This window comes from Rhyacophila brunnea, unplaced genomic scaffold (assembly GCF_057557595.1).
Source record: "Rhyacophila brunnea isolate RB1 unplaced genomic scaffold, BYU_Rbru_1.0 scaffold_9, whole genome shotgun sequence".
In the NCBI taxonomy this organism is placed as follows: Eukaryota; Metazoa; Arthropoda; class Insecta; order Trichoptera; family Rhyacophilidae; genus Rhyacophila; species Rhyacophila brunnea.
This window is the reverse complement of record NW_028233361.1, coordinates 23,697,781-23,721,032: the sequence shown is the minus strand read 5'-3', so window position 1 is coordinate 23,721,032 and position 23,252 is coordinate 23,697,781. Positions and strand designations below refer to the sequence as shown.

The following is a 23,252-nucleotide window of genomic DNA, read 5'->3' as shown; positions in this document are numbered from 1 at the left end:
TGCCGGCGTTTTTTATTAAATCTATAACCATTTTCAAGTCGAGGTGATTTTGTATGTGCGACTTGGCTAACAATTACTTACCTAGATAATATATTAAATTTCAAGAAAAGATCTGCCCCGAAATGATGATACCTTGTAAAGTTTTGATAAATTTACACGTTGTTATCAGAGGATTTGAAGCAGACCATTTTTTAAATGTCTCCACTCCGCGCTCCATGTGAATCTTCGATGTTTAAAAATTTAACAAAATAAATAAAACGTATTTAAAATATATTTATATATTTTATTCGAATGTTCAAAATAAATGAATGAATCAAAAATCTTCACAATGTATTGTATAAGACACAGTGGCTGTCAATGAGTCGGCTTTCACTGCTTGTGTTATGTCAATTAATATTAATTTTTGACCAGAAAATACTCAAATAATCTGGAGCAGTCAAACCTATTCGTACACCGGGTTCCAGCAAAAACCCATTGCTTTTTTCCTCAGTGCTCCAATTCTGGGGTCCACTACAAAAGGTCGTATTATTATCAGTTAATCCCTGGATACCACGATTGATGAAATACTAATTCTGTAATCTAGGAATTGAAAATCGTGCTCGGTATAGCAATCCCTTATTATTTTGACGCTTCCGATAAAATCAAAATACTAAATAGAAAAAAGGAAGATTCGTAATAAATGGGACATACAATTAGGTCAATTTAATTCGTCGTAGTAAGCTTGCTGTTGTTACGCAACCTCGGAAATCGTGGTATGTTATGAATGCATTGTTTATGTATACTCAGGTGAAAATGAAACCGAATGAAAATAAAAAACGTACAATTATTATTGTTACGATAAGAATAAACATCACCTGAAAAGTGGCAGTGCGGTGCTAACAAAATTTTAATGGTATTTTGACAAAATAACTGATAACGCCAGTTCAGTTAACAAAAATTTCAAGCTCGGTCATTTTGTCTTCAACAAACTTGGCGATAATTTTAGTGTACTGTATATGGTAGTTTTTCGGATGGGTAGGGTGGATTTGGGAACTTCGGGCACCAACATTGAGTTGATGGTGAGTAGGAATTCCCGCGTTCTTATCTCCCAAGTCACCCACGCACACACTGTCATTGTTATGTCACAACGCCATTCATGACTTTGAAGCGCACGGTCTGTACTGGCGCGGTTACCCTGTAGTAGAGTTGGGTATTTCCCGAGAAAATCTCAATCGGGATCGGGAAATTTACAAAAAAAACAGAAAAATTCCAAAAAACTATGATTTTTTTTTATTTATGTAAGAATACAAACAAAATAGAAGTAGGAAAACATTGCTTATTAAAATATAATTTCAAAAAACACAGACTGTCAACCGCTGCGTCTGACAATCGCATACGCTTTTGAGACACAAAACTCCCCGATGTTGCAAAAATTGCGCTCATTTTGAGTCGACGTTGGCTTCATTGTGTTAAATGCACCGATCAGTCTTTAAACGTTTTGTGTTTTCTGTCCACTTATTTCATATATAAAATCGTTTTTTCAATTAATATTTGATAGTAAAGAAATCTTTTCATTTCCCGAAATGTTAAAAAATTCAATTCTCGAGATTCGGGATAGAAAATCTCGAAAAATTCTCGAGAATTCCCGTCGGGAAATTCCCGAAACCCAACTCTACCCTGTAGGTCTCATTTATGGGTTTGTAGTTGCATTTATGACTTAATGTGTAGTTTAGTTAATTTGATTGTTGTTGGTTTTGCATTAAAATCAGCACTTAATTATATGTGCCCAGGAGATAGATAATAATATTATTATATGGGCATGATTTGGGATTGTATGGTATTACAGGTAATTAGCTCAAACAAAACTTTAAGAATTGATAGAGTGTCGTTGGTAAATCAAAACACTTTTTTCTAGATCCATGCATATATTTGCGACAATAGTTGTCTCTCTCAGCATCTAGGCCAGTGGTAGCAAACCTTTTTACGCCTATGTGCAAAAAATATTGAAAAATGATCGGCGTGCCAGATTTCTTTCCATTTTATTTTCTATGCAAGCAGTGTCCAATCCTAATTATAAAAATTTTAGCTGGACCATCGACAATCTCCCATCTCGCAACAAGTGTTGTTTTATGATATTATAAATCAATAAGCTGCAAACCTCCATCAGTTGTCACATCAGTTCTACCTTCGATTCTATGGCTCATAGACAAGTCACGGTACAAGTGATCTTCCTATATAAGCTATACCATAAAGTTACTTAACAATGCCCTAATCAAGTACATACATAACACATTTAAAAGTGTGAAGTCCATTTTAGGTCATTCGTAAGATTGATAAATTACAGTGGCTAAGGGTGGAGGTAGGCTGTTAAATCCTGTGTAAGATCCGCCATAAATAGTACACATTGAACTTTTTTATTAAACGGAGAATACTATTTACAAATGGCGTTGGTTAGTTTTTAAAAATCAATTAAACCCTACCTAAACCAAACCATATTCATACGTTTTTGTTTTCGTTGGATTAAGAATACATATTACACATAGTGTTGGTTCATTTTTTTTAAATTCATTAAGCCCTGCCTAAAAACCAAACCATAATAGATAACAAAATATTATATCTATAAAATATCCAAAGTTATGAATGATTTAATTGCATAATTTTAAATATTTTATAGTTAGACGAGTATTTTTTGACTATTATCTATTATGGCTTAGTTTTCGCAGGAATTAATTGAATTTTTGAAACTAACCAACAAGATCTATAAACTGTAGTCTTATTTCAATGAAAACAAATACGTATCACTGACAAAGTTTAATGTGCACTATTTATGGCGGATCTTAACAGCCTACCTCCACCCTTTGCCACTGATATATTAAGATGGTAGACTCAATGAAAAAAAGCACGTCAATGTCTGAGAGTATTTACCTAAATAGTAGCAACGTGCCTCACAAGTCAGTCCACGTGTTTCCAACCAACTGACAAGCTACTTCGCAACAACTTAGCTATTGTTTACATTCAACAAAACTGGCAAGCCGTTGGAGTTTACGTAATACCTGTCACGGGACTGCATAAGACTGAGTTGTTCTCAAAATGTCGAGCGAGACATTGTTTTGATTGTCTCCAATAGTACTTCCAATGGGAGTTTTGCTTCCTTCCTTTATACTGTATACCAGTTGCGAAAGGTGGAGGTAGGCTGTTAAGATCCGCCACAAGTAGCTCACATTAAGCTTTGTAAGTCATACGTATTTGTTTTCATTGAACTAAGACTACAATTATTTACAGGTGGTATTCGTTAGTTTTTAAAAATCAATTAAGCCCTGCCTAAACCAAACCATAATAGTTTTGGTATATTTTGGACGATGCGACAAAATTGTGCACACTTTTTCATTCATACATATTTGTTTTCGTTTGATGCAGAATACACAATATTACACATATTGTTGGTTCATTTTTTTTAAATTCATTAAGGGGGGACATGCTCGTCGAAGGTCAAAATTCAGTTTTTATTGTATTTTCAAACCATGATCCTGGACACTCCTTAAACGTTGTAGATAATCTATTTATATAATTTTGAAGCCTTATTATCCTTTATAGTTATTTTAAACATTTGATGACTGCATAAAGTATTTTTGTTACATAAAATAGTATTCTTTTAAACCTCTCGCTCTAATGTTTTAGAATATAGTCATATTTCGGTACATAACTGTGCAGTGGTGTTAAGATTTTTTACATTTATTAATTTTTAGACGCATTTATAAAACCATTAGTATAATTTATTACGAGACAATTTTTGTAAAATATTCACGATAAAAAAATATATTGATAATCTCTGTGATCCCAAATTTGACAAGAATTAGGCATTTTATTATTCAAAAAATCGGCAAGATTAACACATTTGAAGATAATTCTAAAGATATTTATTATAAGCTATGTCTTTGAGCATTCAAGTGTGATAAACATCTTATGAATAATGTTTGCTTTATAATAATTATTGACCTAAGAATAAGGTAGTGTTTTTTTGAAATACGCCATTTCTTTTGGCATTCCCCAGTGGTTAAGCTACAACATACGGCCGTGGCCATAAATTGGCAAACTATAATTAAAGTAGGGAGTAAAATTATGTTAACGCGCGTGTTTGAACATGTACCTAACCAATTTTTTTTTATTTTTTTTTAAACAGTACATGTTCAAACACGCGCGTCAATATAATTTTATTTCCTACTTCAATTATAGTTTGTCAATTTATGGCTACGGCCGTATGTTGTAGCTTAACCACTGGGGAATGCCAAAAGAAATGGCGTATTTCAGAAAAACACTACCTTATTCTTAGGTCAATAATTATTATAAAGCAATCATTATTCATAAGATGTTTATCACACTTGAATGCTCAAAGACATAGCTTATAATAAATATCTTTAGAATCATCTTCAAATGTGTTAATCTTGCCGATTTTTTGAATAATAAAATGCCTAAATCTTGTCAAATTTGGGATCACAGAGATTATCAATATATTTTTTTATCGTGAATATTTTACAAAAATTGTCTCGTAATAAATTATACTAATGGTTTTATAAATGCGTCTAAAAATTAATAAATGTAAAAAATATTAACACCACTGCACAGTTATGTACCGAAATATGACTATATTCTAAAACTTTAGAGCTAGAGGTTTAAAAGAATACTATTTTTTGTAACAAAAATACTTTATGCAGTCATCAAATGTTTAAAATAACTATAAAGAATAATAAGGCTTTAAAATTATAAAATAGATTATCTACAACGTTTAAGGAGTGTCCAGGATCATGGTTTGAAAATACAATAAAAACTCAATTTTGACCTTCGACGAGCACGTGGGCCGTTAAGCCCAGCCTTACCAAACCATAATGTATAACAAATATTATTTTATCTTTAAAATATCCAAAGTTATGTATGATTTATTTGCACAATTTTCGATATTTTGTAGATATTTTGTGACTATTATCTATAATGGTTTGGATTTCGCAGGGTTTGATTGAATTTTAAAAACTAACCAACTTCATCTGTAAATTGTAGTCTTATTTCAATGAAAACAATGAAAACAAAACACGTATGACTGACAAAGTTTAGTGTGGACTATTTATGGCGGCCTACCTCCACCCTTCGCCACTGGTGTTTACTGTATAGTATACAGTGTATACCTACCGTTTTTCTTTCACTTCTTTCTGTGTCATATCTGGAATCGGACGTCGGTGATGACTTTGGCTATCTTTCCCTTGCCTCACTGCTTCGCGGATGGAGTGCTGAGCTCGGGTCGGGACGTATTTCTTCTACCAGGACCTCGCTTTCCTTTGAATTATAAGATTCCGAAGTCTACATAAGAGTTGTCCGTATCATCATGAAATGTTGTATCGGTAGTCGATGGTCGTAAAGCATTGTGATGGACTTTATGTCTAAATAAAACACTTAAAATACGCAATAAAAAGTAAAAAACCACCGAATTGGATCGAAAGACTAAAGGAAATAGGTAGGTTAGTAAATTAGAAACACAATAATATCGTATAAGTTTGTATACAATTCTGAATGGTTCAAAAGTGGGCGGGTTGTGCTTCCAAGTATCAAGGAGTAGGTTATTGAATATTATAATATTGGAACACTACCGTTTGCAATGCTCCACGAACAACGCGTAATTTTTTCATTACAATGCTATACGGCTCTATCTCTTTCCGGTAAAAATAATGGGTTTAACGAAGAACCATGTACCTAGGATGCGCATAAAAGGGTCATCCGATTCGAGACGTGGTAACAATACTTAGTTAGGTTAGTGATTCAGCGCCATTAGATTTTGGCAATCTATACGGGCGGATTCGTAGATCAAAGGGGAACTGCAAAGCCGGCTAGTAAACGGCCACCACCAGTGTCGACCCTAGACAAAATGCCGCCCCTAGGCGCCCCTGGTATATTATAAGTATACCACTAAATCTAATTTAAATGCTATATCTGCTTCAATATACAATATTGCAAGTCTACGGTTTCAGATACTTAGGTACATTTAAAAATACACCTGACAACTTCCAAAACTCACGAGTGACTGGCAAACATATTTGGATAACATTTAAATTAGCTATGCACGTGTCATTGCTGTTCACCAAGAACGTGACGTCCAAGGACAACGGAAGTAAACTAGACATCGCGAACCCGACAAAAAATAAAGTCCTGTTAAAACTTTTATAGTACCTACCTAATTAATATGTTTTGTTTCCAACCAATGAGCTGAATTTTTTAATGGAAAGATATTTCTGTTATTACTTAGGTGGCTATCTATAAATATCCAATGAGTCTCTTCGATTTGCTGCCCTTTGGGTAACTGCCGCCTCCAAGCGACGCTCAATTTGCCTACCATCACGGGTCGTCACTGGCCTCCACTTTCAGGTACGATAGCTCACGGTGAACTATGATACGGTAATATGTAATACGTACAATGTAATGTAACCGATAGTGCGATATTACTTTGAGAGGCTCTGTCCAATTCGTCAATAGAGGCATCCGGCGCCACTGCAGTGACCTCAATCGGATGGCCGAGATAACTAGATGCAAGGATTACGTGATGTCAGAGCCTTAGCAATCTATCTGTACAGCCTTTACGTTCACGTTATGCACTCCTCAAGGTCGGGGCAATTCTCGCCGGTCGTATCATCTTAAGCTATCTCATTGATTGACTCACGCGGGACAGACCCTTACATAGAAAATCTCAATAATATAACATATTATGTTAGCACAGGGGTTATTAACTACTAATAGTAATACACCACAGATGTAACATTTACTGTTGCGACACACCCTGTATAAATAGCATTTAAGAATGATTATACTAAATATTATTGGTAAATATTATATAATACATATATTATAATTTTTTTTTCGACCATGTCCGATCCTAATAGGATCATATGGGCCTCCACAGAGTAGAGGTTTGTATTAACAGATTTTGTTTTTTTACGAGAAATGGATGTCAGCCACTTGCTCAACCTATTAGGTCCATACCCTGACTCACACACAAATTGAAAAACAATATGTGTACTTGCCAGACCCAGGATTCGAACCTGAGACCCACGGCATGATAGTCCAACGCTTAAGCCACGCAGCCACCGTGGGTATACATAATTTGGAATATATTATAATATGGTTATGCCCAACGTGCACCTTTATGTATTCATCTGTTTATTATTTATTGAATTATTGAAGTACTAACTCTTGAATACTCTATATTATATTTGTAATCAGTGAAACGTGACTATATTATTTGGTAATTTACTCTCAGATTATGTGAATTCGGCGCCAATTGTTATCAATTAAATTATATTGTTGTATCTGTCTTTTTTGTGAGTGTTCTAATACTATTATTGAATCTCGTAATTTTATTAAAATAGATTATGAATCAAATTATATGCGTTTAAAACTCTCTTTTATATATTACAAGCTGAAGTACCCGACTTCGCACAGGGTCGCTTCGTGGAAACATTTATCTTAGATATTTAAAAAATAATAATAAGTAATTATCTTTTTAATATTAAAATATCTGTGTAAATATGGCAATATGAAAATATTTCTAATACGAGTAAAGGTCAAACAAAAGAACACTAAATAAAATCGTATCTAAAGTATGCAAACGTTATTAGTCCGAGTATTAATATGTAGTTAAAAATTCAAAATTGGATGGAACAAACAAACAACAAAATTTGTATTTTATATAATACTAATTTAGAAACCTTCGCTGGTGTCCGCACAACGACTGATAAAAGTTTCAATGCAATCCGATGAATGGTATAGGAACGCATACGAATAGAAGAGAAGAAGATGGTTGTACTAATTCAGAAACCTTTGCGGGCGAGCGCACAACAACTGATCAAAATTTCATCGCAATCGGATGAATGGTATAAGAACCCATACGAATAGAAGAAGGTGGAATAGAAAAAAAAAATATGAAAATGGTTGTCCAAATTCAGAAACCTTTGCGGGCGTCAGAACAACACTTGATAAACTTTCATTGCAATCGGATAAATGGTATAGAAACGCATGCAAATAGAAAAATATGCAATAGAAGAAGAAGAAGATGGTTGTACTGATTCAGAAACCTTCGCGGGTGTTGGCACAATTACTGATGAAAGTTTTATTGCAATCGGATGAATAGAATATTAACGCATCCGAATAAAAGAATAAAGAATAAAGAATAGAAGAAGAAGAAGATAGTTGTACTAATTTAGAAACCTTCGCGGGTGTGGGCATAACAACTGATGAAGGTTTCATCGTAATCGTCGTAATGGTAAAGGAACCATACGAATAAAAGAAGATATAATGATGATGAAGAAGACGAATATGGTTTTTCTAACTCAGAAACCTTTGCGGGTGTGCGTATAACAACTGACGAAAGTTTCGTCGCAATCGGATGAATGGTATAGGAACGCATACGGGACAGACAGGCAGATAGACAGACGGACATTCATTTTTATATATATTATATAGCCTATACTCTTCGCGAAAGTGCAAGCAATAAGTTGACAAAGTTTTATCACAATTGGATGAACGGTATGGCAGCGCATAAAATACGAACAAACAAATATTGATTTTTATATTTTAGATATTATGTAGGTAATTATAGGTGGTGATATTTTATACAGATCTATAATATGATTGACTGGTTTACGTGTGCACTTTTGCTCGTTAGATGCTGCTTCCATTAGTATGTCGACGATTTCAATGCGTGTTATATGCAACTAATTTCCAAGAAGGAGGAATTATTGCACAAACTTAAAGTAACGATTATACAATGCAATTTGATTGCATTCGAGCTGTTAAATGAATTTGCACGAAGTACGTATATGTAGGTATATCAATAAATTCATAATTTACTAAAGATGGTCACGACTAGGGATTCCAATTGATTCTTTTATCAATTTTTATGGAAAATAAAATAAAAACGAAAATATAACAGAAAAAATACTTATAATAACAAATAACTAAGTTAGAAATAAACTGAGTTTGAATGAAGTTTGATTTATACCCATATGTAAGTTGCCGATTCATTTTATTTCTTCACGTGAATTAATAAAAATGAGAAAGATTGGAAAAAACCAATGCTTCGCACTTTCAACAAAGTAATTCCACCATGATCTCATACGTTTTACGGCAGTTTCATATTTGGCTGACTAATTAGATTTATGAAGCGGACAGGCCATAAGTACACCATGTTTTGCTTTACTATTTTAAATCTCGCTAACCCATTCATTAAGTCTTTACTATCAGAAACAGCAATCTCATATTAAATTCACATTTTTATTTATATTATAATATTATTTACTCCATTAAACTTATGTATTTTCAAGATTGAACGTACACAATATTAACAATAAAAATGTCCTAAATAGTATAAATTATACTATATTTATTTTTGACCGATTTTATCAATGTTATTTGTAAATATAAAAAAAATATATTAACTATGGAAAATATGTCAATCCCGGGATTGTCAAATTGTAATCCGGAAATCCCGGGATCAGAATTTTGGCTCGGGGTTGGATTCCCTAGTCACGACCGTTTTATTGTTCTTCATTTAGCTGGCTTCGAGAAATCGTTTACTTCTTAGGGATAGCTGGAAATAGACATTTTGGAAATATATAAGTACTTATGTTTGTATGTTAAAATATCTGGATTCTAATATACCTAAGTTATTTGGCGCACACAATAGAGTATAGAAGATTGAATGACGTGAACGTGTCCTCTTAAACTCTTGAGTCTCGGGTCTGTCAAATTAACATGTAGTTTTTCAATGTACGGTTGGACTAATTCCCACTTTAATCAGGCCGCGAAATGAAACTGTAAACTTCGATGATAGTAATTGCTCATACTTCGAATGAAATATAGTAAACTGTAGAGCAGGGATCGGCAACGCGGCGCCTGAAAATGGCGCCGGAAAATTTGATGCGCCCTCAAGATACCATCAAATTATAATACTGTCACTCCACTAACAGGTTTAATTTCATAAAAAAATGATTATGTCCGCGAGAAAATAAATGAGTTTGTGATTCTTGATTCAATGGGTGGCCCCGTGACAAATATTACACCCGACGCACGTAGTTTTTATCCTCTTAATAATTCGTAATTATACAATACAAGTTTTCTTCTAGATTTGAGGAATTTGTGTTATTAGATCCAGTGGTGAGATTTTTTAAAAATCCATTTAATATTACTAAAAATGATATTTATACCCAGTATGATTTCAACATATTTTGAAATTATTAATACTGAAGATAGGTCAAAATGGAGCTTTTATTGCATTTTCAAAGCATAATCCTGGGCATTCCTTAAACGTTGTAGATAATCTATTTATATAATTTTGAAGCCTTGTTATCCTTCATATTTATTTTAAACATTTGATGACTGCATAAAGTATTTTTATTACGAGTACATAAAATAGTATTCTTTTAAACCTCTCGCTCTAATGTTTTAGAATATAGTTATATTTCAGTACATAAATGTGCAGTGGTGTTAAGATTTTTTGCATTTATTAATTTTTAAACGCATTTATAAAACCATCAGTATAATTTATGTCGACCGTTTAAAAAAAACGGTTAGGTACATGTTCAAACACGCGCGTTAACATGTTCTTACTCCCTACTTCAGTTTTAGTTTGTCAATTTATGGCTACGGCCGTATATTATAGCTTAACCACTGGGGAATGCCAAAAGAAATAGCGTATTTCATAAAACACTACCTTATTCTTAGGTCAATAATAATTATAAAGCAATCATTATTCGTAGGATGTTTATAAATCACACTTAAATGGTCAAAGACTTAGCTTATAATTAGTATCTTTAGGTTTAAAAGAATACTATTTTATGTAATAAAAATACTTTATGCAGTCATCAAATGTTTAAAATAAATATAAAGGATAATAAGGCTACAAAATTATATAAATAGATTATCTACAACGTTTAAGGAATGTCCAGGATCATGCTTTGAAAATACAATAAAAGCTCCATTTTGACCTACGCTGAGCATGTCCGTCCTTAAGAAACTTCATCGTAAAATATATAATATTGACTGGGGATATAAACTTGATACAATTTTTATTTTAATTCTAATCGATTTATGTTTTGTACTTTCCCATTTGAATAGTTTTTCGCGTTCCGTGTTTTGCCTTTCGGTACTATCAACTAACATAATATTATACCAAACGTATAACTGACACAGAATTTATCTATTAGGTATAATATAAATATAATTTAAACCTTAACTAAAAGTAGTTTTATTTAAGATTAGCTTTCGATATTTAATTAAACTTACGGACTAGTATAGGTAAATGTGTTTTTTTTTTCACAGATCTACAAGGGATTAAACATAGTTACTGCAAAGGCTACAGAGGAAGAACGAGCTTTGGTACCACACCACGTTTTGGACATCCTAAAACCACATCAAACTTATACGGTCATCGACTTCCGCAACAAAGCTGTGACAATCGTATCCTTTTGTACTAATCTTAAAAAAATGAGTAAACACTACTGAATGTTCGGTGGGAACCGAAGTAGGTACCTAAGCATTAGTATTTTAAATGTTTTTTCGTTAGGCTTTTTGGATAGGTAGCTATTCTCTAGAGCAGTGCTTCTCTAACTTTTTCATACCACGGCCCCTGAAATCAGAAAAAAAATGCAAGGCTCCCAAAAACTTTAGTCTTTAGTGACCAGTAGTACTTTATTTACGATTAAGTATTATTACAGGTATATTTTTACTAAAAATAATAAAATATTTCATTTACTTGCTTGTGAAGCAAAAAAAAAAAACAAACAAAACTTAACTTCAAATTTATTACAGCTACAGCCTACACAACCAATTTGATGAAAGGGATATATCTATCCGACTGATTTTCTCTTAGGGATGCTTACATACTGTAGCTTAAAATTTCTTTATTTAGCTACATATTTTTTCAGACTTATACGTGGCGTAAATGTGAACTCTGATAATTATCTTAGGAATCGAGGGCATCCGTTGTTTGTTCTCCCACGGTGCAGAACTAACCTGCCATTAGTAATGCCAATTGGGAGGGCAATAACCATGTTTAATGAAACCGCTTCGGATATTGATATATTCCACTTACGTGAGGGTGAATTTAGGTGGACGTTGTTTTTTAAATTCTTAAAATAGGGTCTGCTTAACTCATCCGGTGTACTTCGTTGTACCTACATACTTAATATTTTTGTATTTACACATTTATACTGTAGAATAACTTAATACTGATCTATCTCTTGTGTTATGGACATAAAACTGTTAAACTGTTAAACTGTAAAACTGACATAATATTTCTTTGTTTCTAAATGTCATGTTGTGAACGTCTTAAACTTATAATTTGTAATGTCCACAATATGTAAAATAAATAAATTGAAATTGAAATTGAAATATTTTTACACAATAAATCAATATCGGTACAATGTTTGAAATGCTAATTCGCAGGGTTTGTTCCAAAGTCTCCGTTAATAGACACGACCTGTGTTTATTTTTTTATTACTAATAATGATGACAATGTTGTTTTGCATAGGTATGTTGTCGCAATAGGAATTATGATTAACAATGCTAGTTTTGCGATTGACTGATATTCTTGCTGTCGCCTTATCCAAAATTCTGCAACACTTCATTCATTAAATCCGACTTGAATGGAATTGTATGATCTAACATCAATCAATTCTTGTTGAGCTTCCCACGTAATATGATCATATTTTAAGGATATAGCAAATGGTGTTCTTATCCAATAGTACTTTTGGTCTTTATTTAAGTTTGGAAAATATTTGATAAAATACTGAAATATTTCGCGGCTCCCTGGCAAGAGCTCTAGGGCTCTCTAGGGGGCCGCGCCCCCCTGTTTGAGAAATACTGCTCTAGAGAGAACGTCGACCATTTCGTACATTTTCGTTCTCTTTTAAAATTTCAATGTGTGTATATGTTACACCGAATGCGTGAAATTGCGTAGTACATGAAATCGGATTTTTTTTTGCCTAATTCATGAAAAATGCAAGCCCGTTGCCTTATTCATGAATTAGGCAAATTATCTGCCGAGTGCGTGAATTTGGCAGGGTATGGAAGTCTTAAACTGTCCACATGACAATAGAAAAAGTAAATTTAATACGGATGGTTTTATTAGTTATAATTGGACACAATATAATATTACTATTATTAGGTTAAGTTAGGTTAGGTTTTGTAATTCTGAATTCAACTGAATGTCCATTTTGAGGTTAGCTAACTACTGTCAACAAACTATCAAATCATACTATCACAAACAAACAATCGACCATTGCACGATTGATACCCAAGCACGAATCAAATCGCGAAAATACCTTTTATTTAATAAAATTCTTCCGTTATCATATTATAGTTCTAGATTTTGTTTGGTATATTTTTATAATTATCAAAAATTATAAGTAAGTGTAAAAATAAGGCTTCATTCAATCCTGATGCTTTCTATAAATAAAAGTTAGTACCTAGGTAGGTAATGAATATTATTTATTATCTTAAATTAATAAGATGGTTACAATTTTTTACTGAATTTTGAAACACCTAATTATACGTGGTTTTTTAGAATTATCTTTATACGTGAGTCGGTAGTGTAATTATTAATAAAAGTGCTCGCCCGGTATTAGAAATATATGGGTTATAATGTTACTCACTTCAAATCATTTTTCTCTTATGTTTGTTTTTGGCGTGGATGCAACTGACGTGTTTTGAATGAATAATGTTGTATTGTAAAATTTTGTATATTATTCAGGCTTACATGACAATATCTACAAAGCCAAAGTCCAAATATGTTTTATTTCAGTTTTATACTTGACCCCAACTGACATTTAGATATTATAAATAAATATAAAGCTTGTTTGATCAAATTAATACATCTCATGCCGTTTGCAATTTTGAGTTTTCAGGACAATTTGCATTTTATTTTGGATTCGATTTTAATTTGATATTCTTTGATTATCTGTCAGAACAATGTCAGCTGAATGCGGAACTATTCTAACTCACATTTGAAATATTTTAGAAGTGGTCTTTGTATCATCCCGTTTAAGTTATTTATTATGTATATGTACCTACACATTAATGCATCATTATTTTCGTCAATAGTTCTATCAAAAAATGATGTTTATATTTATCTATACAAATAATAAATAATTTCAGTAGGTTGTTTCAAAGAACTCCCTTCTAAAATTTTTCAAATGTGAGTGAAAATAGTTCTGCATTCACCTGGCGAATTTTCATTTTTACATGTATGTCTAGATATAGATATTGACGAATGTAATTGTTATTGTTTTGTTAAGTAATATAAATGATATCGACCAATGAAGCGATCTCATGCGAAGCCGGGTACTTCAGTAGTTAATCTATAAATTCTTTCTTCCCTTTTGAAAAACGGTATTTCTACAGTCTGATTTTGCGACCATTCCAAACCAATGTGTTTAGAAATAATTAATAAAAAATGTATTTTCCTAACTAATGTATCCAGATTGATGAATTACTATCAAGCCAAAGAATTCCTATAGTTGTGGGTGGTACCAATTACTATATAGAATCAATTTTGTGGAAGATACTCGTTGACGATGTTAACAAAACCGATGGTCAGAAACTGATTTCGGAATCCGATGAAGATCAGCGTAGAGCTAGGCAGATTAAACTAGATCTGGAGGCTAGTAAAAAAGAAGAAAGTGAATTTGATTCGACGAAAAACAAAGATGTTAAAGGTAAAACAAAAGAAGACGGTAGAGATGACGGTTTCGATAGCGAAACAAAAGTATCAGCTGAATATGAAAATGACCAATATCGACGCAAAAGAATTAAACTAGATGTTGATGCTATTGGAAAAGCACGACGGGAATCTGATTCTGCAGAAGGTATATGTGTGAATCATCATCAATTAAGTGTTGTGGGTGAAGATATCAGAGGAAGTGGTGGAAACGTTTCTGGTGATAGTGGGAGTGAGAAGTGTGGTGAAGTGACTCGCTGTAAGAAGGTTCTTGATGGTGAGGACGACTTCAGCGACGATAGCAAATTGAGCAGTGAATACCTCCACAATAAACTGAAGGAAGTTGACCCGGAAATGGCTGATAGACTGCACCCGAATAATCGAAGAAAAATTTTAAGGTTAGTGGAAACTTTAGTGCAAGCAATCACTGTTTTATTGCCAATATTTTTATTACCATGTTCTAATCGTTATAATATTTTGGAGTGGCGAAGGGTGGAGGCATGCTGTAGAGATTTGACATAAAATAGTGCACACTAAACTTTGACAGACATAATTATTTTCTTTCATTGAACTAAGAATACAATTTGCAGGAATAATATGGTATTGATTAATTTTTAAAATTTAATTAAACACTGTCTAAAGAATGTCTTAATAGATAGAAAATATTCGGTACTGTTTGTTAGTTTGGGTTAGTTTAGGTTTGGTTAGGTTAACCTAACAAATAATCCAGTTTATCTGTTATTTTCAAAATGTGTTTGCCACTGTATTCCTGATAACCGAACAGTACCAAATATTCTTATATAATATCTAAAATTAAGTAATTAAGCCATACATAATTAACAATAATTATATATTTTATTGCTAGAAGAATATTGTTTATCTATTATGGTTTATAATATCAATACTATCGACCGAAGGTACTTGATTGAATTTGAATTAAAATTCTAATGGACTTAAGTTTTGTACTATTCCATTCTAGTCGTTTTCGTGACCCGGGTTTCGCCTTTCGTGATAGAGGTTATTAGTAATGGACGTTTTTTATATAACACTTTAACTATTCATAATTTTTTGATTTAATATGTGGGTGATAACGTTTTTACTTACCTACTTTATTGTATTAATTTATTATGTAAGTTAGAATTAATTGTATTCGTTCGAGTGGACACAGTGTCTGAAGATGCCGACAAGCGAAACCCGGGTCCCAAAAAACGACTCAAATGGAATAGTACAAAACTTAAATCCATTATTATGGTTTAGTTTAGACAGGGTTTAATCTTAATCGAATTTTAAAAACCGTCTGCCGTTTGTTTTCTTAGTTCAATAAAAAACCAAATGTGAATGACTGAAAAAGTGTGTATTATTTGCGTCAGATCTCCACAGGCTACCTCTACTATTATGGTTTGGTTTAGACACAGTTTAATTTAATTAAAAAAAAAACTAACCAATTCCATCTACAATTTGTATTATTAGTGCAATGAAAACAAATAAGTATGTATTATATTTATGTCGAATCCCCACAACTTACACCCCCACTCTTCGCCACTGATATTGTTATTAGGATGAAAATACAGCTATGAATTTTTTTTTTTTTTTAATAAAACGCAATTTTTTTGTCGTACTTATTCCACTTTTATTTAATATCTGGACCGGTTTCGTCCACATCAGAGGGATATTTTGAACTAAAGAATATATTCAACACAACACGAATATATAATATTAATAACAAATTCAAAAAGTGACAAAAATAATCAACCAATACAATGAAGTATCCTATCAAAATATATTATGTCAATAACACTTGGTAATTAAAATGAATAAAATTGCATTTTAATATTTCATAATACCTCATTAAAAGGATACTTAAACCAAACATTCTTAATTATTAATATAAAACAAACATATAAAGCAATAAACACTTACAATAGCACATTTCCACCATGAATTATTGACAGTTAACGCAATAAAACAGCTATGTATATCAAATCCCTATTGGCCAACACAGGCTCGTTCTATCACTATTATATAAATTTAAGAGATAAAACTGAATTTCTATTTTTTTTGTAACTTTTTTTAGTTATCTACTTGATCGATAGCTTGTCATATTATATAAAGTATGAAGCGAGCCAAATACATTCGTGAATTTAGCTTTTATTTTGTAAGGCGTCGTTGGGTGTACGCGTACTGTATTTTAAAAGTCCAAAACTAATTTGGCTTGATTTTCAACGAATATTTTTGATGATAATTCTGTCTAATACTATATCACTCTTGGGAACGTATTCATTAGTCCAATGATATAATATAATTTGGGACAATTTAGACGATACCAATCAATTAAAGCGAAATTGAAATCTGTTTGGTTAAGTGGATTTATCTGGCTAAGCCATGTGCTGAAAAAATATAAAATGATTTCATTTATATTAAGTACTTTGTGGTAGATAATTATTAATCTCTTGGAATTATTGAAGTACCAACTCTTGAATCTATATTATGTTTGTTATCAGTAAAACGTGAGTGTACTTGGCAATTTACTCCGAAATTACGTAAATTTGGCGCCAGTTGTTATCAATTCAATTTATTGTTATCTCTCACTTTTTTGAATCGTTGGTACGTACATTTTTTTTAATTTTACTAAAATTGATTATGAATTAAATTTTACACTTTTAAAACTCTCTTTTTTGTCAATCTCGTTTCTGTAAATAATTAAAAATTTAAATCCAATATAGCAAATAATATTTACATTGAATGTATTTATTGCAAAGTGTCTAGACAGAAGTATGTTTTTTGCAAGAAAAAAATATGGCGGTTTAGATTGTTGTGTATTTTAATTAATTTAAAAAAACTGTTTTGTCAATGGCCCAGTCTTATTATAGACAAATAAAATGAATAGATATAATATAATACAGAAGATAAAATTATTTATATTAAAAGAGCGGTTTTGTTTTACCGCCAAAATGTTGTTCTTCACGACTGCTGTCATCATCATTCTTGGCTGTACAATTCTTGGCGTATCTCGGACTCTTCCAGAAATCTCTGCTAGTCTACATATCAGTATCGGCCATCCACGTACATATACCGCATTGCTGGTAGCTCTTCTGGCATTCTATAATATAAATTACTAGCTGACCTGGCAAACGTTGTTCTGCCATATAAATTATTTCTAGTGAATATTTTGGTTGTTAAATAAAAAATAACGAATGTATCGTAAGTGTGTGGGGATGGGATCTATGACAGAAAGAGGAATAGAGCGCTGTAGACGATGACCGTCGATAAAAACAAAAAAACATCAACCATTCATTTTCTCAATTCAAAATGAGTAATGATGTTCATAATGAATGAATTACCTGTGACAGGATCTCGTTGTTTAATGTTTATGCAATATCCGTCTTGTCCCTTCCAGAAAATTAGCGGATATTGGAGATCGTCCTATGAACGGTGTGTGTCAGCGATGATTTCCAGATTATTGTTTCTTCTTCGAATCACGATTTTTCGCGTCGATGTGCGGTCGCCAACCATGATTCCAGCAATGTCGTCAACAACAGTCGCATTGAATCGACGTACGTGCTCTCCAGCTGGTGTTTTATCAGGATTGATGACAATAGCGTGATTGTCACTTTGCAATTGGTGCATGTGTGCTTTGAAGAATTTCAATAATTCATTGTGCTCATTCAACAGGGCGTCCAGTTCGCCGACGATGAGCCTGGCATTAGGCGAATTGAGGCTATTGTAGCCGCAACGTGCATCCACATGATTGATGTCCTCACCGCCGCGCCCATGAAGTAGATTTGTAAAAATGTATGTGGTTCGTTTGGCATTGGCAGCAATGAGCCTACTTTGTGGTATACTTGGCCTTTGATTTTGAACGTAGAATGGAATTGTTGACCATTTGCCGCAGTATTGTGAACTATTTCTGTTGCTCCGGACGAAGTCATTTGAAAGCATGATTTGAATGTGCGAATGGACTTCAGGAACAGGTTTGAATCTGGAACCGTGCCGATGAGCAAGCCGTTCAATGGTTCTGGTGGTATCTCAATTTCTGGTAGTTGCACTTTTCCTGATGCGCAACACATCCCGGCTGACTCATGTTTGAATTTGAGCGCATGACAATGGGGACATTCTTTGTCCATAGCACCAATCAGCACTTTCGGATGAGCGGAATATTCAATATCTGGCTCGTACTCGAATGCGAGACGAAGGAACGAAGCGGATGTAAATGTTCGATGTACTTGTTGGCGTTGTCGGTCATTTGCTCTGCGTGTGTTAACTACGAACCGGCGCGCTTGGCTCCGTTCCAATTGTCGTTGTTGATTTTGTTCAGCTCGTGCCTCTTGTGATTGAGATGCACGCAATTGCGACATGCTTAAGCACGATTTTGTTACCTTGTTGGATTTGTTCGTCTGTTCTTTCTGCTCTACTATTTCGCATGTTTGTTGCTTTATTCGTTTGACGGCCCAAATGGCCCCCCTTGCGTCTTGCTGGCATTGTGCACTGTAATACACGCACATAAAAATAGATAAATAAAATAAATCGTACAAAATTTTGCACGCACTGCATTGTGGTATGCCGAATAAAATGTCAAAATGACGCTACGCTTCTCTTGAATTCTTCTCGGACGTAGCGCCATCTGTCATTCAACAACATAAATAATTTCGTTCTGTTTGAAATACGAACGACGGTTAAATTAAATTTGTTCATACAAAAATAATAAAATCGCGAATAAAAAATGGGAGGGTAGGGGTAGGAGAGTGAAAATTTGGGGTTATATGTATTTTTTATGCCAAATAATAAAAAAAAATACAAAAAAAAAATTGTCAAAATAATAAAAGAAAATTTTTCTGGATAGAGATACCCTAATCACCTAGCGGTATGAAATATACTTGTTGACCTATTCTCATACCTAACAAATATACATAAAAAAATTCATAAAAATCGGTTGAGCCATTTCGGAGGAGTTCAACCACAAACATCGTGACACGAGATTTTTATATATATAGAGATAGTTGGTTGTGCAAGCAACGTGCTTAAGAGTAAAACTGCACTTGCCCACTTGCATAACCAGACCGACACATACATGACACTAATACGTAACCAGTTATGACACCAATAGAATAATACAATAAAAAAGGCTCGTAGTAATTTCGAACATTATATTTCACGCATTCAACACATACATACGATTACACATGTATTGTAAAAAACACACGCATAATATCAAAACCAGTGTCATACTATCATGTGACATGAAACTGTAAGTATTTAAGCCTAACGCCCCTTTAGGTGCTTACAGCATGTGATTTTTGATTTTATACGTTTCCCAATGGTCTCGCTGTCAAAACACATTACTTTTTTAATATCTATTTGGTGCATGTCATCTTTTTTCGTGTAATATCTATAATTTCAAATTAAAGTACTGTTAATGTAGCTGCCCTGAGACTTTTTTTTCAGTTGTCTACCACATCCTACCTACCTTCAACAGGCACCGTTCGCCACTAGTATACGGATATCATAATATAAATATTATCATGATTTTTTAATATTTACATATATATACACGTGCTGTCTTTTCTGCTTTCTCGTTATTATTAGTTGTTATTTCTAATTAAGATATTTTTATAATTTTGTATTTATTTTATATTATGGCGCATTGGCCAATCGCTGTAATTCTGTACCTAATACTCTTTTTCTAAATAAATAAAAATAATCATCGATTAAAAAAACAGTTAGTTTATCTCTATCTCAATTTTTTTGTAATGTTTTAAAGTAACGCATAATTCGTTTACGTTTTTCACCATACAAATCTTATCGATTTCAAATTTTGTAATAGTAAATAAATGTTTACTAAGGAGTGATAATCTATCGATATGTTTTTATCGCCCGGCAACAAATGCAAGATTTTTTCGTATCAATGTTTACAATTCGCCTTGAAACAATTTCAAGCTACGCTGAAGTAAATAAACCAAGTAATTTTCCACTCATACGGAAAATTATTTCATAACGTAAAAAAAGAGAACTATTTGACGCCGGCTATAATAATATTGCTATCAACTTATTCTATTTACTCGACCTTTTTATTGACTGAACGCTTTACAAACATATTCCACAAACTTTTATTTTAATATTATAGATCTACCATCATAAATCGTCTAGTGCTCGAATTTAGAACCAAGCTCATCACGGTATAAAAAGTGTTCAATGATAATAATATGTCAAATGGTAGCATGTGGCGCCCTCGCGTATTGGTTTTAGTTATGCTGATTTAAAAACATTAAACTGAAATAGTGGCGAAAAGTCGTTTAAGGCTATACTTCAGCTGGAGTACGGTCTAAAACGATCGTGACTGCGCGAAGCGAAGATTGTGCAAACGACGTGTACAGAACAAAACATGATTTGTCATAAAAATTCAACATGCGTCCATTTAGTCTTTTGTTTATTGTTCTATTTGTAATAATAATATATTCATTGACTTGTTTTCTTTTTCAAGTAAATGGATAACGTTTTTAGTCACCTTTTCACGATTTAAGAATTAATTCCCCCGACGCCATCACAAAACAAATTGACGTGTTCACAGCTCGACTTTCGCTCTCCGATTGGCAGCCAGTTCGAAATTTCGTCGCACCTATAGTTGAAAATTATTTGCCGTTTCACTGAATTATGCTCTTAAAAACGATGTTTGTACACAAGCAAAACATTTGACTTCCTAAAAACATTAAAAATAATGACTAGGTACCTACTGTAAAAGTCCATTGAAATGTGATGCATGTGAAAAATATATATTATAATGATTCATTTATTTGAAAAATCTCTGAAATTGGTTTGTGAAAGATTATATCAATATACATACATTGCATTTATACTAATTTATATCATGATGTTTCACCGCTTTGAACTGTGTTCTAAAACTGATTATCTTTACTTACTTTAAACATGTGAACAACAAAAGTGGGTTTTTGAAAATACAATAATTTTAAAGGTTTTTATTGTCATTTGTCATTACAGAACGTATGTTCACTGTTAGTCGTAAACAGCCGGAACACGGTCTGTTCATAATAGAAAATAAGATTCTGAGAGCGATATTTGGAGTCTAAAACGAAGATAAAGTGTGACGGATACAATTACTAAATACTATATAAATAATTTGGGAATCCAACATAATCTATACCTAAGCCATCAAAATTATCCCGTCTATGCCTTGGATCGACCAGCCCGGAAATATTTCGATATGAAACCATCTGGTCAGATGAGTGTTACGGCGTAACCCAGGATGTGTGACTGATAAGCATTTTGGAAGGATGCAGTTTGTTGGTATATATATATAGGATATAGGAGGATAAACCGGAGTGGTGACGATAATTAGAGAAGGCCATGACCCACCCCGGGATGTTGCCTCACCAATAATTATGGTGTGTAGGTAATAGTAATTGTTATATGGCTTCCAATTTTTGATATACCAGGTAGAATGGCATCAGATTCTTGTGGCATTGCAGACGACTCAGTTAGGTGTTGGTATCGTTACTTTCAAATGACATTTACACTTTTCGTCGTGGCCGCAATACCAGATGAATATGTCCTTTCTCTACTAGAAAATCTCAATATTAGAATAGACACTGTTGCAAAAACTTAAATACATCTGACTGACGAAAATATTTAATGATCATCCTTATTGTATTGTAAGTAATTTTTTTTTTTTTTTTTACTAAAATACCATTATGTATTTTTACCATAAACTTTATCAAGAATAGGGCAAGAATTATGGACATGGACGAAGATTTGTAATGGTACGTTTACATTTGACACTATTATCGTCATATTTATGTATGACACCATATTCACTTAAGTGTAAACAGTAAGTATATTTGTATCTGCCACTTATTTTGCGTGTGTCGACTCTCACCTACCACTTATTCAATCTACTTATATACGCAAATGTAAACACCGCGTATTCGACAAGTTCGAACTTAGAGCGATATATCACCGAAGTTGGACCACCGTCTACTTTTATGTCAAGTACCTGACACAATATTCGTAGTTTGACAGGTACCTAGTGAATTGCATATGTATATTTCTAAAACAACGGACAATTAATTTTATTATCATAGGTACACCATGAATGTATGCCCAACGTTTACGTTAATAAATGTACTGTAGCGATCTGTCAAAAATCATAGACAATGAGAAATAAATCGGATGTGCCGTGTTCTATGGATTTTGTTCGAAAATAAAATATCGCTTGTTATCGGCACATACGATTAATTCTGATGCACTCTGTGAAGAAAAAATGCGCTTCAAATGGTATTACCTAATTCATTTTGGCCCACACCTGCACTCGTATTAGGTACGATAATATTATATTGAATATGCAATGACGATCAAGTGCTAGATATCGCAATGTTACTGTTAATCGTTCTTCTACGCATTTCTGAATTGTGTGTCTTGTTTTTTGGCAAAAGGTCCAATCTTGCAAACTAAAGTTCACAAATTGAGTTGGATCTTCGATTTTAAACTCTGACATTAAACGGAAGGCACC

The 23,252-nt window shown here is 33.0% G+C and overlaps 1 protein-coding gene across 2 annotated transcripts in view; it reads left to right on the top strand.

Moving 5' to 3' along the window:
- The window catches only part of LOC147063418 (tRNA dimethylallyltransferase), a 577,495-nt gene that overhangs the window by 83,915 nt on the left and 470,328 nt on the right, over window positions 1–23,252 (top strand). For both annotated transcript variants that reach the window (XM_085959874.1, XM_085959875.1), the window contains exons 2-3: window positions 11,335–11,472; window positions 14,495–15,129. In XM_085959874.1, coding sequence (XP_085816000.1) covers window positions 11,335–11,472; window positions 14,495–15,129 — 773 coding nt within the window. The remainder of the gene's footprint in view (window positions 1–11,334; window positions 11,473–14,494; window positions 15,130–23,252) is intronic.